Source organism: Bipolaris oryzae, assembly GCF_000523455.1.
Source record: "Bipolaris oryzae ATCC 44560 unplaced genomic scaffold scaffold_20, whole genome shotgun sequence".
Taxonomy (NCBI): domain Eukaryota; kingdom Fungi; phylum Ascomycota; class Dothideomycetes; order Pleosporales; family Pleosporaceae; genus Bipolaris; species Bipolaris oryzae.
In genome coordinates this window covers 219,437-234,690 of record NW_006911296.1, presented here as the reverse complement: position 1 = coordinate 234,690, position 15,254 = coordinate 219,437, and the positions used below count along the sequence as shown (strand labels likewise).

General features: G+C 52.3%; 9 protein-coding genes across 9 annotated transcripts; 6 read left to right on the top strand and 3 right to left on the bottom strand.

Annotated features, from left to right (window-relative positions):
- Window positions 1-58: 58 nt before the first annotated feature.
- On the bottom strand, window positions 59-1,652 carry COCMIDRAFT_86578 (uncharacterized protein; the record flags this gene model as incomplete). The annotated part of the gene is made up of 3 exons (XM_007686592.1): window positions 59-268; window positions 324-1,294; window positions 1,343-1,652. The coding sequence occupies 3 exons, from the start codon at window positions 1,650-1,652 to the stop codon at window positions 59-61; spliced, it is 1,491 nt and encodes a 496-aa protein (XP_007684782.1).
- A 178-nt stretch (window positions 1,653-1,830) lies between these two features.
- On the top strand, window positions 1,831-3,376 carry COCMIDRAFT_86538 (uncharacterized protein; the record flags this gene model as incomplete). Its single annotated transcript, XM_007686591.1, has 6 exons — window positions 1,831-2,160; window positions 2,213-2,272; window positions 2,331-2,449; window positions 2,497-3,116; window positions 3,163-3,232; window positions 3,283-3,376. The coding sequence occupies 6 exons, from the start codon at window positions 1,831-1,833 to the stop codon at window positions 3,374-3,376; spliced, it is 1,293 nt and encodes a 430-aa protein (XP_007684781.1).
- Window positions 3,377-3,929: 553 nt separating this feature from the next.
- COCMIDRAFT_86616 (uncharacterized protein) lies at window positions 3,930-4,520 on the top strand (the record flags this gene model as incomplete). Its single annotated transcript, XM_007686590.1, has 1 exon — window positions 3,930-4,520. One exon carries the CDS (start codon window positions 3,930-3,932, stop codon window positions 4,518-4,520), a length of 591 nt encoding a protein of 196 aa, XP_007684780.1.
- A 319-nt stretch (window positions 4,521-4,839) lies between these two features.
- Window positions 4,840-7,180, bottom strand: COCMIDRAFT_2439 (uncharacterized protein; the record flags this gene model as incomplete). Its single annotated transcript, XM_007686503.1, has 2 exons — window positions 4,840-6,708; window positions 6,986-7,180. 2 exons carry the CDS (start codon window positions 7,178-7,180, stop codon window positions 4,840-4,842), a joined length of 2,064 nt encoding a protein of 687 aa, XP_007684693.1.
- A 1,374-nt stretch (window positions 7,181-8,554) lies between these two features.
- On the bottom strand, window positions 8,555-8,979 carry COCMIDRAFT_74943 (uncharacterized protein; the record flags this gene model as incomplete). The annotated part of the gene is made up of 3 exons (XM_007686589.1): window positions 8,555-8,648; window positions 8,739-8,845; window positions 8,911-8,979. Coding segments are annotated over 3 exons (270 nt in total), but the record flags the coding sequence as incomplete, so codon positions are not given.
- Window positions 8,980-9,936: 957 nt separating this feature from the next.
- Window positions 9,937-10,281, top strand: COCMIDRAFT_23548 (uncharacterized protein; the record flags this gene model as incomplete). Its single annotated transcript, XM_007686522.1, has 1 exon — window positions 9,937-10,281. One exon carries the CDS (start codon window positions 9,937-9,939, stop codon window positions 10,279-10,281), a length of 345 nt encoding a protein of 114 aa, XP_007684712.1.
- A 189-nt stretch (window positions 10,282-10,470) lies between these two features.
- COCMIDRAFT_86492 (uncharacterized protein) lies at window positions 10,471-10,764 on the top strand (the record flags this gene model as incomplete). Its single annotated transcript, XM_007686588.1, has 1 exon — window positions 10,471-10,764. One exon carries the CDS (start codon window positions 10,471-10,473, stop codon window positions 10,762-10,764), a length of 294 nt encoding a protein of 97 aa, XP_007684778.1.
- A 513-nt stretch (window positions 10,765-11,277) lies between these two features.
- Window positions 11,278-13,282, top strand: COCMIDRAFT_86588 (uncharacterized protein; the record flags this gene model as incomplete). Its single annotated transcript, XM_007686587.1, has 3 exons — window positions 11,278-11,673; window positions 11,745-11,811; window positions 11,892-13,282. 3 exons carry the CDS (start codon window positions 11,278-11,280, stop codon window positions 13,280-13,282), a joined length of 1,854 nt encoding a protein of 617 aa, XP_007684777.1.
- A 660-nt stretch (window positions 13,283-13,942) lies between these two features.
- Window positions 13,943-14,986, top strand: COCMIDRAFT_2436 (uncharacterized protein; the record flags this gene model as incomplete). Its single annotated transcript, XM_007686502.1, has 4 exons — window positions 13,943-14,119; window positions 14,185-14,304; window positions 14,369-14,796; window positions 14,845-14,986. 4 exons carry the CDS (start codon window positions 13,943-13,945, stop codon window positions 14,984-14,986), a joined length of 867 nt encoding a protein of 288 aa, XP_007684692.1.
- Between the last annotated feature and the right edge of the window lie 268 nt (window positions 14,987-15,254).

The window sequence follows — 15,254 nt, the reverse complement described above, 5'->3', positions numbered from 1 at the left end:
TGGAATCTGTAATCATACATGCTCATCCTGACCAGCCCAATATCCCATGCTTGAGCCTCTACACAGTAATCATGACACTTGCGTTCTTGTACCAACTCAATAGTGGGTTATCACCATTCTTCGTGGTCGTCTCCGCAATGTCTGCTCTGCCAGCCATGAAGTCTTCATGAAGATAGGTACGCGCAAATCGCCCTGTAATGGCTGTATACATTGGCTCCATGACTTCAAAGTCGGTGGGGAAGAGAATGTCAAAGTAGCCTTGGTGGACCTGGTCACTATTAGCACAGATTCCGTACCAAACTCCAGCGAGTTTATCAACTTACAAGAGGCGTAGAGACGGGAATCATCTGTCTCTTATACCTAGTCTGCACAACAGGAGCGTTGATACCTTCCACCGCATCGCTTAGCTTATGGAAATCACTGCTGACCAGCTTGTGATTTGGGAATTTTTCATACAACATGTAGAAGAATTGCATCAGCCTCGTGGGAATATACTCTGGCACACTCATGTTTGACCGGAATGGAATTAGGCTCCTCAAGTTGTGCATGAGCCGTGAGCCTTGGAGTGGGTGCCGATACGAGGAGCATGCAGCATGCCTTCGCTCGAGGAACTGGCTTACAAGAGGATCAAGGGTGCGGGAATAGTACTCGAAGAGTTCGCCTCGGGCATCTATGACAACGTGCGACTGGTAGGGTAGACCAGTCTCAAAGTCGTACTTTAGGGCATCGTGGGCGAAATTGTCAAAGACCTCGAGCGCAAGGAAGTAGCAAGGTGAGGAGACGTAGGTGTTCCAATCAAAGATGCTGCGATTGATAATCTCCACCTTGTCCGAATGGCCTCTCGCGTATGCCGAGTGACCCAGCCCCTTCTGTTGCAAGTCGGCAAGTTGACTGGAAATCTCGATAATCTTGTACTTCGTCCGTTCATACACTTCTGGATGCACATCTCTGATGAAGTCGAGTATGTTTAGCATCATGGTGCCATTTCCCGCGCCCATCTCGTATATGTTCAAGTCGTGATATGGATAGAAGTTGTACTTGTAGTCTTCGACGAGATAGCGTGCAATTGCTTCTCCATAGTAAGGAGAGAACAGCTCAGTAGGGGTATGCCATAGCTGTCGTAGATCATTTGGCTCTTTGTAATCCAGCTCATCCTCAAAGGCAGTGTAGCGATGCCGCAATTGTTGGAAGAATTCGTGCTCGGAGCCCATGGAGTTGAAGTCGAACGGGTCGCCTGGCGAGAAGATGACGACTTGTTTAGAGAAGTAGCCGTAGTTTGGGTTGTACAAGCTGTCTGGAGACGGGTGAGTATGTCTAATCTCTCAGCATAGAGACTACCTACCCTCTATAAAGTCTCGTAGCAGCATCTTGACTCGCCGCGGTCTTTCTCTTCTGTTCCGCAACATATCCGACGTGACCATTGGGTATCTCTCAAACTCCTCGCTTCTCTCATGCGGAAATGCATTTCTCCTTGGTGTCCATCTGCTTTCCCTTCGCGTCTCGCCCTCACCCAACCGAGTGGCTTTTGTCCGTCTTTGGTGGTGCGGAATGCGGGCAGCAGCGAGCGCTGGTCGACCTCCGCGGGCCAGGCATTGCGACGCCCGGTGCGAGAACAATTGGCGAAAGAGGCGATTGACAAGCGGCGAGTCCATTGGCACCAGAACAATCGTCGCAACTCGTATGCGACGGCGTCGGAGGCACTGGCAGTCTTCGCGCGGACCCACGTGGGTGAGCTTTGCGGGCGGTGATGCCAAGACGGGCATGCCACAGCTCCGCTTCTGGCCCTCTTTTGGTCGCACTCGACTATCTGCATCTTTCCATGCGCCAACTATGTCCGATCGCTCCAGATATTACATATTAGGGACTTTTCTATTAGGAGCAGCCGCCATAGCTGCCTACAACAAAAAACTAGCTGCAGAAAAAAATGATACTGCAAGCAGTCACTCACTCCTTGCCCAACAGCAAAATTTGCTCTTACAACTAGCAAAAGTAAATGACTTGGAAGAGTTCAAGAAGGGTCTTTTGGAGATTGAGCGTTCATTAGAAAATGGTACAGCATCTATCAAGGAGGGTATAGAGGGATGCATTGGCAACACCCCACTCATCAAGATTAAGTCGCTTTCTGAATACACAGGCTGCGATATACTAGCAAAAGCGGAGGTATGCAAATTGATGCTTTTCATAAAATGCCCCACTGATGCGTAGTTTTCAGTTTCTCAATGGGGCGGGTAACAGTCCTAAAGATCGAGTGGCACTTAGTATAATTGAAATGGTAAGCTAGGAACACTGGATATTAAAACCATGGCATGATTTTGCTCAACATCAAACAGGCCGAGCAAAAAGGGCTTCTTATCCCACATTCAGGCGATACCATATATGAAGGCACAGTGGGAAGCACGGGTATTTCATTAGCAGCAATATGCAGGGCACGAGGCTACAAAGCACACATGTCAGTTCTTTGACTGGCATTAAAGAATACTGACTAACGACCGAAAGCTGCATGCCAAATGACATGGCAATCGAAAAATCAGATTTGCTCCTAAAACTCGGTGCTGAGGTAGAAAAAGTACGACCAGCGCCTATTGTAGATCAGAAGCAATTCGTCAATCTTGCACGATCACGAGCTGAAGAGCACACTGCCAGCGCTGAAAAGTCGGGACGCGGCTTATTTGCCGACCAATTCGAGACAGAGGCAAATTGGCGTGCACACTTCACTGGTACTGGTCCTGAGATCTACGAACAAACCGGTCACCGTCTCGATGCCTTTGTCAGTGGCGCTGGTACCGGAGGAACGATTTCTGGCGTCGCCATGTTTCTAAAATCCAAGTTGCCTAATCTCAAGGTCGTCCTTGCCGATCCCCCAGGCAGTGGTCTATTTAACCGTGTCAAGTATGGCGTCATGTTTGACCCCAAGGAGCGAGAAGGAACACGGCGACGCCATCAGGTGGATACCATAGTTGAAGGCATCGGCATCAACAGAGTGACCCACAACTTTGACGTTGGGCGAGAATTGATTGACGATGCAATTAGAGTGACGGACGAACAAGCCATTTCCATGGCGCGATGGTTGGTCGAGCATGATGGAATATTCGTGGGAAGTTCTAGTGCAGTAAACTGTAAGTTTTGTACCGCTCAAGTGTAGGCAGTGCTGATGCATCAAAGGTGTCGCTGCTGCGAAGCTCGCAAAGAGTCTCGGGCCTGGTCATCGTATTGTCACAATATTGTGCGATAGGTAAGACAACACCCCCCTTCAAAAGCGACAGGGTACTAATAATTATTCAGTGGTGCGAGACACTTGAGCAAGTTTTGGAAGAGCACCGAGCCCATCGGTGGTGTGGACAGCGATGTGTCCCTAGAAGCCATCATCGATGCTTGAGACATTTTCTTCTCACTACTATTTGATCAGAGTCCTTAATCAAAGCTCATCTCTGAGGCACCCGCTAAGACTGTTCAAAAGAGGATATCACCACCCACATCCAGAATATAATAACACATGACTAGATCGCGCCATCAACCAGGACGTCGCAGCATACGTACCGGCGACGAACACCCCATAGCCCCTTCGGCCATCGCCAATTTTAAGGAACATGCGACATTGTGTAGAAATGATATTTCATTACGAACGTCGAACGGTATGAACACGTGATGAAGAAAGACAAAGATGCTTCTTTTCACAACGCATTTTGACTTGGCCAAAAAAACAGCGTCTTAAGCCTGTGTGTCGCAACAAAGAGCAAAACCTCCACAATATCCATTCTCTCCCAACCCATGCTTTGTCTATTTGAGCCGGCTTTGTATACTACAGAAGCATCTCCATCTGCTCACTGCATGTTGCTGGAGGATAGATCTACACTACGCATCATACACGTGTTTCTCGTCACCAAAAAAAAGACTACTCGTACCCCCAGCAAAAAAAAAAAAAGTCCAGTATGGGCAAACCAGAAAAAAAGACTCCCTCACCAATCAAACCCACCCGCGCAAGCACAACAACCGGCATCCGCAAATCCTACGCCCCAAAACCCCCTCGTACCACCCTCGCCCAACGCCGCCTCGAAACCCACAATTCGCCTCTAGCCCAAAAACTCTCCCAAATGCGCCTCACCATTGCCCCCATAATCCACGTCACCACGGCGCTCCCCGCGCCCGACTACCCCCGAACCCTCCACCTCTTCCTCCTCACTGAACCCCAACTCGACGCCCTAGCCACCTACTACTCGCAAACCTCGCCCGTCTCGCATCTCACGCACGCATACCCCGCCACAATGAACTGGAGCCATCCATTCCTCGATGCGAGTGATGAGTTACCCGGGGATTGTAAACTGGATAAGCTAGAGAGACTGAAGGTCAAGATGAGGATGTTTGCGCGGTTTATTGGGATGAGGGGGGCGGAGACGCCTGGGTGGGAGTATGAAAGGCAGATTGAGATACTGGGGAATAAGGTGAGATGGGAGGTTAGGAGGGAGGAGGAGGAAGAGGAGAGGAGGGGGAAGGTGTTTGCGGGGGCGAGGGAGTTGAAGTAAAAGGGTGTTGGTGGTTTTTTTTTTCTGATTGTTTGAAGTGTTGGCATAGCGAGAAGTTGGATTATGTAGCATATACACAGTTTGGTTGATGTTTGTAATCCTTTTTTTTTAAATCAAAAGGAAAAAAAATAGGGGTTTTTCTTAATGTGGTTTATCATGGTTTGATATCATAGGTCTAGGAAGGGAAGCTCAAAGTCCAAATAAAAGGACTCACCAGCATGACAATGAAACAAACCTCTGTTCTAAACAACTCCTACTACAATCACGCAATAACAGCAGACCGAGTATTTAGGCCAAAAGTCTCACCTCGTACTCAACATCACCATTCATGATCCATGCTAGCAAGGCGGATCACACGCTTCATCTTCTCAGCACCTGGCATATCCAAACCTATCATACCGCTCTCAGCAATAGCCCTATGCAGTCTGATGCCTGCGTCACGAAGCTGGCGTTGCTTGACATCGACATGATGCTCCTGATTCACAACGAGACCCGCACTCTCGAGGGAAGGATCATAAAACGGCGAATCCGGTCGCGTTGAGTTGAGTGAAAAAGGACTCGGAGGTGGAACACAAACAGTGCCGGACACTGGTATCTCTCCCATATGAAGATAGTTTCTCACGCGTTCGAAAACACAACTATCAGGTCCAGACAGCGTGCAGTGACCCGCATGGTCACTTACAAGTAGACTGCTGCCGGGAAATAGGTTACTCATATACCGACCACTGTTGAGCGGAGTAACAGGGTCTGCTGTGTTAGATATAAATAAGATGGGGTTAGAAGTATTACTAGCACCAAATGAACCTTGGAATCTATGGCTCGCACGGATATTCCATGCTGCACAGCGCATTCGGAGCATGGACCAGTAGGCGCCGAAGGTGGGCGATACGGATTCTACAAGTTTCCAGTAAGCGGCAAATTCGTCTTTTGTAAGATAGCCCTGTTCAACGCCGTCGCTGCAGAGAATGGAGATTGTGGATACAACGGAGGAACTTGGGTCATCGGAATCAGAGACATGGCCCGTTGGACAAGAGTATACGTGGGTGTAGCGGTAGGCTTGAGCTAGCTGGTTGAGTTCACTGCCACTTCCTGCCTCAATGGCTGCAAGGATCCGGGAAATGTATGGAAACATGACGCGAGGTTGGTACACGGAGCTGAATAGCAGCATCTTGATATCAGACCATGTGAGAAATTCAGGCCCGTCGAGCGAAACGATTTGGAGTGGGTCGTGATACAGAGAGTCTACAATTCGCAGGACGCGCTTTTGAATATCGGTGACATTGGAGTTTACCGTTGCTAATTGGCAGTGCTTGGGGCCAGAGTTGAAGCAAAACGTGTAAAAAGACGATAACGCTTTCTCAGAGTCTACAAGACTCCCATTGCCTTGCGAGTAATTGTATTCGTATGAACTGACGACTCCGTCAAGGACCAAACGCCCAACACGGTCAGGAAACATGGAAGCAAATGTGTATCCGAGGTAGGTCCCATACGAGAAGCCCCAGTACTGCAACTTGGCTTGTCCTGGAACATATGCAGTGTTGTGATACACACGCTGCTTGGCGGAATCTCGAGCGACGATCTGAGCGACCTCGTGTGCAACGTATTCGGCGTGCTTCTCGGCAATCTCGAGCATGTCTCGGGCAACAAATGCTGTGGACATGTATCGCTTGATGTCCGGACCGCTCTGGCCTTGATCGGCAAGTTTGCAGGATGCACCGAAAGCATGCGTCATGGACCAGAGTCTCCCGAGGGCTGCATCTGAGCTTCCAAGAAGGCCTTCATCAGCTTCCCTTAAATTCCAGGACCATGCTGAAGGGCGATCTGGCATACATCGTGCAGCAGGTTCTGTCCGACCAATGCCACGAGGGTCGAATCCAATAATATCAAAGTATTTTGCATCACTAGACGCAACGTTTGGAGGATCGTCCGAGTCGACAAGAAGTTGTAGTGCTTTTCCTGCAGTGAGGGCAAACGCGGCGCCTGCTCCACCTGGCCCACCGGGATTTGTCAAGATAGGACCACCATAACGTGGATCACTAACTGGCACTACAGCAGGTACCTTTGTGATGGCGATGCTGACCGTGTGATTAGGGTAGGTACCGTTGAAGTAGTCCAATGGCAACTTTAGTTTGGCGCATTCAAACCCGTTGAAGCATTTGTGGAACTGCAGATGTTCACTCGGCGATATCTGGGCCTTGATTAATTGATGTTTTTTTTCTTGGTTGAATCAAGATGAGATTGAAGCGGACTACCCAAGGCAGTGGAAAAATCAATGAGAAACAGTGGGATGCACTAGTTTGCAACAAGCAGCTCGTCTAGGCAAAGTATTTCTAGAGCAGAGTAGCGGTCTGGTGCAGGACTTGGCAGTGGAATATTGTTCCGGTATGAGAAAGGGTGAGTGCAGGGTGAGTGCAGACGCACGTGAAAGGTGCGATGTGACGATGAGCAAATGGACTGTTGCCTACCTCGTCCCATTCAAAAGCAGGCTTTTCCTGCAGAGGCAAGAGGACATGCCGTGTCTTGGATGCAGGAAATAGAGTGTTGAGGGCGGCGAGGCACACGAGAGTGACCAAAGCCGCCGATAGGACAGGCGAAGCAGTTTGGGGCCATTGAGGGTGGACAGGGGCGGCGGCTTGGTCCGACGCTATTCGATTTTTCATATTGTGGATGCTTTTGTTGTAGGGCAAGCAGCTATGGCCGAAGCAGTAGGGTAATCCAGACGTAATTGACTATGCTGCGTAATCGGCGATGGGGTAAATACAGCTGGGTGGTAGGGAAGAGGGAAGGATGCGGGGTCGGCCAGGCAGTCCGTCAGGCAGTGAGTGAGGCGTGTGCCTCGCTAGGGAGGGAGTAGGTACACTTTGGGGCCTGTCGGTCACAGTCATCAGTAAACATGGCCTTTGCCAGGCGGCGGCAGCAACAGGAGCAACAGCAGCAAAGCAAAAGCAACCACCAAGGGTCTGCATGTGCGTGAGGGCAGCCCCGTCGCCCCGTCGCCCCCTCTCCATGGCCGTGCAGACAGTTGCATTCACCAGACGCGTCTTTTTCTGCAGCTTGAGCGAAAATGGTCAGCGACTAGGTATGCAGCATGCAACGACCGTCACAATGCGTGCTTTTAGCCGAACTCGAGCCTGCACTTGCAGCCTCTGGGCATTGCGTCGTCGTGCACAAGAGCGGATTATGCATCCACATGTGTATGTGTGTGTAGAATAGAGTAGAGTGCAGAATGCAGAGTGCGTGCAAGCCGCCATGGCGATCGGAGCACCGTCTGCTCCCGATGTTTTCTTCTGCTGTCTAGGTACCGCAGAGCCTCAATGCCGTTTGCATGCTGATGACACCTACTCCCTTCCAAATCCAGCACAGCCATCCAGACGAACCCCCAATTGGGCATGCACGCAAAGCGGCCAAGGCCATGTAGAAGCAGTCAACGAAACTTTGTAAATAGACCAAAGTCATCTGCATATGACAAGGACAGAGCAGCAGCACCTCCTGACTCAATGGGTATCTCATCTCTCAGTACCAACCACCCCCTCATTGCCATCCCCTAACATTACATATCACGCTCATGCAAAACCGCCGCGCCCGGAACCCCCCTCGTCATCTAGACACAGGTCTAGACCCAAGGGCCACCTCCAGCCGAGGCTAGCAAGGTAATTCGCATCCCTCACAGGACCTACTCCAAGCACAAAATCGCGGGGCAAAGAAAGAAGCCGACAGGCTCTCTACCACTGCTGCTGGCCTTGGCCGCCTTCTTGTCCGCCATAGCCTCCTCCCTGGCCACCACCGCCATAGCCACCGCGGGATTGGTAACCTCCGCCGCCTTGCGAAGGGCCCCAGTTGCCACCGCCGCCGTACCCTTCTTGTATAGTCAGATTATCAGTCACCACAGAGGACATGTTGAAAGCTTACCACGGCCGCCGCCTCCACCATAGCCTAGTAGTATAGTTAGTAGGATTTCAAAGCGTCTGCACTGTGGAATCCTTACCTTGGCCTCCACCGTAACCTCCACGGTATCCGCCTCCTCCTCCTCCTCCTCCTCCTCCATAACCTCCGCCGCGGGGAGCACCACCGCCACCACCACCAGGGCGGTCTGAGGCCTTGTCGACACGGATCCTACGTCCGTCGAACCTAAAAAAAAAGTCAGCGCGTTCCTTGTGCTGGCCAGGGCATGTATCCAAAGCCTCTCAGACGAGGACATGAGATGAGTGGACTGCATACTCCTCGTTGTTCATGGCTTGCATGGCAGCATCGGCCTCAGTCTCCTGCGCATAGCGAACAAAGCCAAAGCCTCGGCTGCGACCAGTATCGCGGTCCTTGACGACAACCTGCAGTGGACTAAGTATGACATGTGTGCATCATGGTCGACAGTGGTGGGCCGTCAGTGACTTACAGCTTCTTCGACTGGGCCGAACTCTTCAAACTTTGAGCGCAAAGTCTGGTCGTCGGTATGCCAGGCAAGGCCTCTGCTATAGGTCAGCCACGTGGGGACTGCGACTGCTGAAGGACTGCACACTTACCCAATAAAGAGCTTGGCCATGTTGGGGGGCGATGTCTTGATCGAACACTGAACGGTCTCAATAGTGGCTCTCGCAAGTCAAAGCAATGCGCGCGCGATACAGAAAAGCTCAAGACATGGATTGACAGGAAGAGGTGTGGTGCATGACAAAAGGAGAGGCCGAGCAAGACTCGGAATCCATGGCGGCTTCTTGAGCAGGCAGTAGTAGGTAGCAACGTGACAGGACGAACATTTGGTATAGTAGGTAGCACGGGGCTGGATGCACTTGGTGTATGTGTATGTGTGTGTGTGAGTAAGTGTATGTTTGGTTGAAAGGAAGAGGGTAAGAAGAGTAAGGGCGATGGCGCAAGACAGACGGACGGACGGACGGGCAGAGGAGCACAAATGGCGACAGTGTGAGTGTGTGGGTTTGGCGGGGCAGGCAATGTGATATGAGTACCCCTCCAGTGTGGCAGGTGAAAGAGCGCTAGCTGTATCCAAGTCGACAGGACGGACGCACGGACGGTTGCCAGTGGACAGTGAGTGGGCAGTGAGTGGGTGGGATGAAGAAAGCAAGAGGCAGAGGCAGAGCCAATGCCAATGCCAATGCCAATGCCCGCCCAATGCAACGTACGGCTCTTGCAGCCACGGTGTTTCGCAGCCGGGAGATGCCCTGCAGGCTGCAGCTGACAATGACGGCAGCAAGAGACTGGCTCTGCCTCGCACTCACACTCACGTCGGTTGACAGGCAGGTTCGCCCTAGTGTGTCCCGTGTCTGTCTGTTCATGCTGGGGATATGCAGGCCGTGTCTAGCTCGAGCCTAAGCATTGCCCAATTGCAGGGTTGTCGGCGAGCCAGAGCAAAGCCAGACCAGACGAATTTTCTGATAGGTGCTCCTGCCTGCCCGTTGCTGTTGCTGCCATGCCCCTCCCCCTCCCCCCTGGCCCATGGGCTTTCTCTGCCTTGCACCTGTGCTTGGTCGCGACACTGCCGGCATGCCCTCAACACTGCCATTGGCCCGCCGCGACATGCCAGTCCAGGTGCATCCAATGCGAATGCCTGCTCCCTGCGCCGCGAACATGTTGGCTACTACTCAGCGCAGCAGTGATCTTCGCCCGTGGCTTTGGTCCACGTCGCGCACTGTCGTCCCAAACCCCCAACCAAGCCCGGGTATTGGACACAGGGTGGTGGTTCAAAGAAGCTTATCAAGTCGCCATCACTAGTCAGATGCTGTGGGGATCGGGCCTAAACCCTCTCGGCCTTTGATAGCTCGCACTCGCCACCATTGCGCCAGCAGATGATCTACTTTAGCGTAAGTACCCTACCCGTGCTCTCCTGTACCCAACTAATGCTAACACTAAGTACAATACCCACGGCCTCGACGCTTGTCTATATCTGTCTTCTCTTGAGAGGGGGGGCTACCAAAATACTTCTTCACCCATCATAAATGCATGCATGTCTATAAACCCACTCATTCAAAATACATGCGCACCATGCACCCTCGACGTAGCCGCAACCTCATCGCGCCGTCTTCACGCTGACTGGCTCCTTGGCATCAAACGTCGGCTGGCGGCATGCAATCTATATAATATGTACTCACGGCACGAATGCTGCCCTCCCGGACCTGCCACATATCCTGCCACATCCTGCCACATCCTGCCCCATACTCCAGCACGCACACTGTACCAAACAACCCAACCAAGAGTAAAATTCCCCTTCTCAATCCGGATCCCGTCTGTTTGTAAATGACTCACGCCTGCACGCCGGCTGGACTCGGCTCTTGCTGCTGTTAAAGCAGCGCGCACAGGTCTACAATTCTAGCAGGGCTTGCCCCAGAATTGTCCCACAGCCATCATATCAAGCTACCACAGCATGTCTCGTTATCTAGGCCGGAAACAGGTGGTGAATCACGATGCCGCTCCTGCCCAACACATGTTGCAAACATGGCAGCCTCCCCTCCTCTCTATCTGACCCGTCGTGCCTTCCCTCCCATGAGACAGACACTAGCCAATTGTCCTTGTCCATATCCATCGTACCTACCTTGAGCTCTACGCATGTGTCACCACCCTCTCCCTCCAACGGCAGGCACGTCTCAGGTCGGGCGGGCAATTTCTCATCGCCCCTCCCCTCTTCCATGTCCAACATGGAACCACCTCCGCCAGACCACCTGACAACACTCGAATACAATGACACATTGAATAGCACCATATCCACTCATTATTAGAAGCCCTGAAACACTACACGTATATCCAACAGCCCACCATGGACATCCTCAAGTGGCTGGAGGAGACAGAGCAGCACAAAGCCCCTCAGGTTGCTTGTAAGCGCAAGCGTTTGCCAAAGCGAGCAAAGTCGGACAGCTCTTTACTCGAACCTCTACCTTTGCAGGATTCCCCTGTCCAGCAAAGGGTGAGAAAACAAATTGCCAGTGATGTTCTCGATGCTTCATCTAGTACCTCCTCGACGAGCAGTCGGTATGCTCGCAAACCCAGGCGGAAGACACGTCCTGAACGCTACGAGCCACACAAGTCCGAACACGCAGGACCTAACAAGTCTTCGAAAAAAGCACGACACAAGTCGAGACGGAGGAAGGTTGAGAAGCCTGGCCAAGTAGTGCAAAACTTCAAAGCCAAGAATGTATCAGGGGATCGGCTGACTGTATGATCTCCATACAGCGGCATCCCAGAAGCACACCCAACAACACGGCACTGTACTGATCGCTGTTACAGTTGAGGCCTTCCGAGCCGGGCTTATTCAACAAGGGTCGGACATCGATGGCAGTCCGAGGCCGTGGCTGTAGGTGTTCCAGAGCCACCACAGACACCCAGGTCTACTTGAAAACAGAATGCATCCCAATCCAACTGACATTGAGACAGTGCCCGATCTTGTCTTTTCCGAAATGAAGTTTTTGCAAAAACACGATGAATCCAAGCCCCCGCCCCAGACGGATGTTCCCGGGAAGAAGCGCAAGATAGATCACACGCACACCAATGGCGGAGAGATTTCCAGCTTCTTCACCACAGGGCGACATATACTGGCGCAAAAGGTTCAAGACAAGCCCGCTGGCCATAGTAGCGTACGTGAGAAAAAGCGGCATCATCAAAACTGTAGGGCGACGGTTGATATGGCGATACCCACTGTCGAGTCTGCTGATCGAGTGTCGTTTCCACATTTTGATAGTCAGCACCCTCGACGCGGTAGTACTAGTTATGTGTCCTGGTCTGAATCCATTCGAGAACGGAGCACCACGTCAGCACACCACCAAGCTGATGATGACGCGCCTCATGACTGGCATGACTCGGATCGCTATGGATATTGCAAGCCCAAGACGAAAAGGCCAGAGAGAACTTTCAAACAGTCAGAGCTTCCTTCAGTCGCCAGGCAGACTACGGACAATACAGCAGGATGTTCCAGAGTATCTTCACTCGCTCCATCTCACAGTAGAGTGTCCAGACTGCAGTCCTGTCCTCAACAAGCGTCGTCTCCAAAGCGAGTGAACCTCGTAGACCGCTCTGCAAAGCTTCAAACCACTGGTACAGCTTACTCATCCTCATCAATGCCACCTGTCGTGCCCCCCTATCCGAGTATAGACGCGGGTCCAGGTTTGGCGGCAGACCGCTCAAACAGTCCAAGATTTGGGAAGCCGTCAAGTCTAAGAAAGGAAACACGACCCGTCAGCCAGCATCAGAATTCAGACGACGGCTACAACAACTACGGCGAAGAAGAAGAGACGTCTTCAGACCTAGAGAAGGTTCTCCAAGTCTGCAAAGATACCCTCTACAACCAACATGGGGCAGCTCCGTCACCGAGAAATGGCGCCAACAGATCAGAACAATTACCTCCGATGCAAGTAGCAGACCGATCACGCAGGACAAGTTCGCGTATGCCGACGCAGCGCATGCCTACTGTACGGTTTGCTGAGCTGCCGGTTCAATATCATGTACAACCGACGTTTGCTGGCCCTAGTATCTATGAACAACAGGAACAACACCGATATCCGCCATTGGAGGTTTCGGGCAATGAAGCCCTCGGCGACGATGCATGGGCTTTCGAGCAGGAGCGCATGGACGATGACATGGAAATGTGTTACGACGATGATGGTGATTGGAATGATACAATAGAGGAAAGCATGCTGAATGAGTTGGGAGACAGCAGGAAAATGTGTGTGGCTGATGGGGCCTTTGCGGCAGAGCACACGAGGGAGGATTCTTGGCCCAGCAACCATCATGTGGCCCCTGGGTTCTGGCGGCCAAATAAGTTGTATTGAAGCCGAGAGGGCTGCATCACGTTAATGCCATATTGCTTATGAATGCCATGTACCTCACCGGACGGCAATGACTCGAGTGTGCATAGATGTCAAAAGCATATGTAGACGCATGGACGATTGCTGCGAGGGCCTCACAGATGATTTGATACATGTCCAGAAGGTTGCTTGGTGCTGGCAAGAGTTGCACACACACACACGGTAGGCTAGCGGGCAAAGTGGGCGGTGTGTCTGTGCACTCCCACTGGCAGCTGGGGGGAAGCTCGGGCATGCGCTCCACAGCGTCGTCGTTTTTCTATCCTCGGGCCTGGGCTATCGTACGGAAAGCACATGCACATCGGCTATGCTTTGACCCCCGTCTGGAATCAGATTGCCTATATGCCCGCCCATCGCGCTGTGTTGCAGCTCCGTCCTGGCCGTACACTAAGCTCTCGGCCAATATTTCCTTTTCACCTGTCGTTGGCTGTCTCATGCAGACAGCCAGCGGTGACGTTCGTCACAGTGGCGCCGCCATCCCAACACAGCTCCCCGCCTGCCGGCAGCCCCACTAGACCCCTCAACGACAAAATCAACTCGAGGGCTCGTCTACTAGCAGGCCATCTAAACAACACCCCGTCCTCTTCCACAGCTCTCCACACAGCTGCCACGAAGACGCCGCCCGCCATGTCTTACACCACCCGCAAGATTGCCGCAGCTAACACGCTCGAGCACCGCATCTTCATCGAGAAGGACGGCCAGCTCGTCTCGCCATGGCACGACATCCCCCTCTACGCCAACGAGCAGCAGACCATCCTCAACATGGTCGTTGAGGTGCCCCGCTGGACCAATGCCAAGATGGAGGTATGCAGCCTGCAATTGACCCTCACAGTTGTCTCGAGAATGCAGCACGCTGACCCTGTGTCCAGATCTCCAAGGAGGAGCCCCTCAACCCCATCAAGCAGGACATCAAGAAGGGCAAGCTCCGCTACGTGAGGAACTGCTTCCCCCACAAGGGCTACCTCTGGAACTACGGTGCCTTCCCCCAGGTACGATGATGCGATCCCGATATCGGCCTCTACACACACACATACGAATACTGATGCTGCATAGACCTGGGAGGACCCCAATGTCGTCCACCAGGAGACCAAGGCCAAGGGCGACAACGACCCGCTCGACGTGTGCGAGATTGGTGAGCTCGTCGCCAAGCCCGGTGAGGTTATCCAGGTCAAGGTCCTTGGTGTCATGGCTCTGCTCGACGAGGGCGAGACCGACTGGAAGATCATGGTCATCAACGTAAACGACCCATTGGCCCCCAAGCTCAACGACGTCGAAGATGTCGAGCGCCACCTGCCTGGTCTCCTCCGTGCCACAAATGAGTGGTTCCGTATCTACAAGATCCCAGATGGCAAGCCTGAGAACCAGTTTGCCTTCTCTGGCGAGTGCAAGAACAAGAAGTACGCCATGGACATTGTCCGCGAGTGTGCCGAGGCTTGGGAGAAGCTCATCACTGGAAAGACCCCCAAGGACGAGATCAGCCTGTATGTGTACATCAATCCTCTCTCTGATTGTTACTAATTGACTGGCAGCACCAACACCACCGTTTCAAACTCGCCAGACCGCGCTGACTCCGGCTCGCTCAACATTCCCGCTGGCGAGAACAAGGCACCTGCCCCCATCGATCCCAGCATTGACAAGTGGTTCTACATCTCTGGTGCTCCATCCAACTAAGTCCAGCGGATGCCCGCCATGGCTATGGAGTGAATTTCGGGCAAGCGGCAATGTGCGATACTGCATCGACAATGTCTGATGGCTAGCTTGGATGTCTTCTATGGCAAATGCCGCGGCAATGGTAGATACAAGTGCATCACGTACCAATACGCATTAGTAGAGAGAAAAAATAGTAGAAATCATGAAATCGTTTTGCGAAAGCCCTAGCGAAAAAGCCCCCATGACGCCAGCCTGTAATCTTTGTGGACGTGTATATGTACAATTGTTT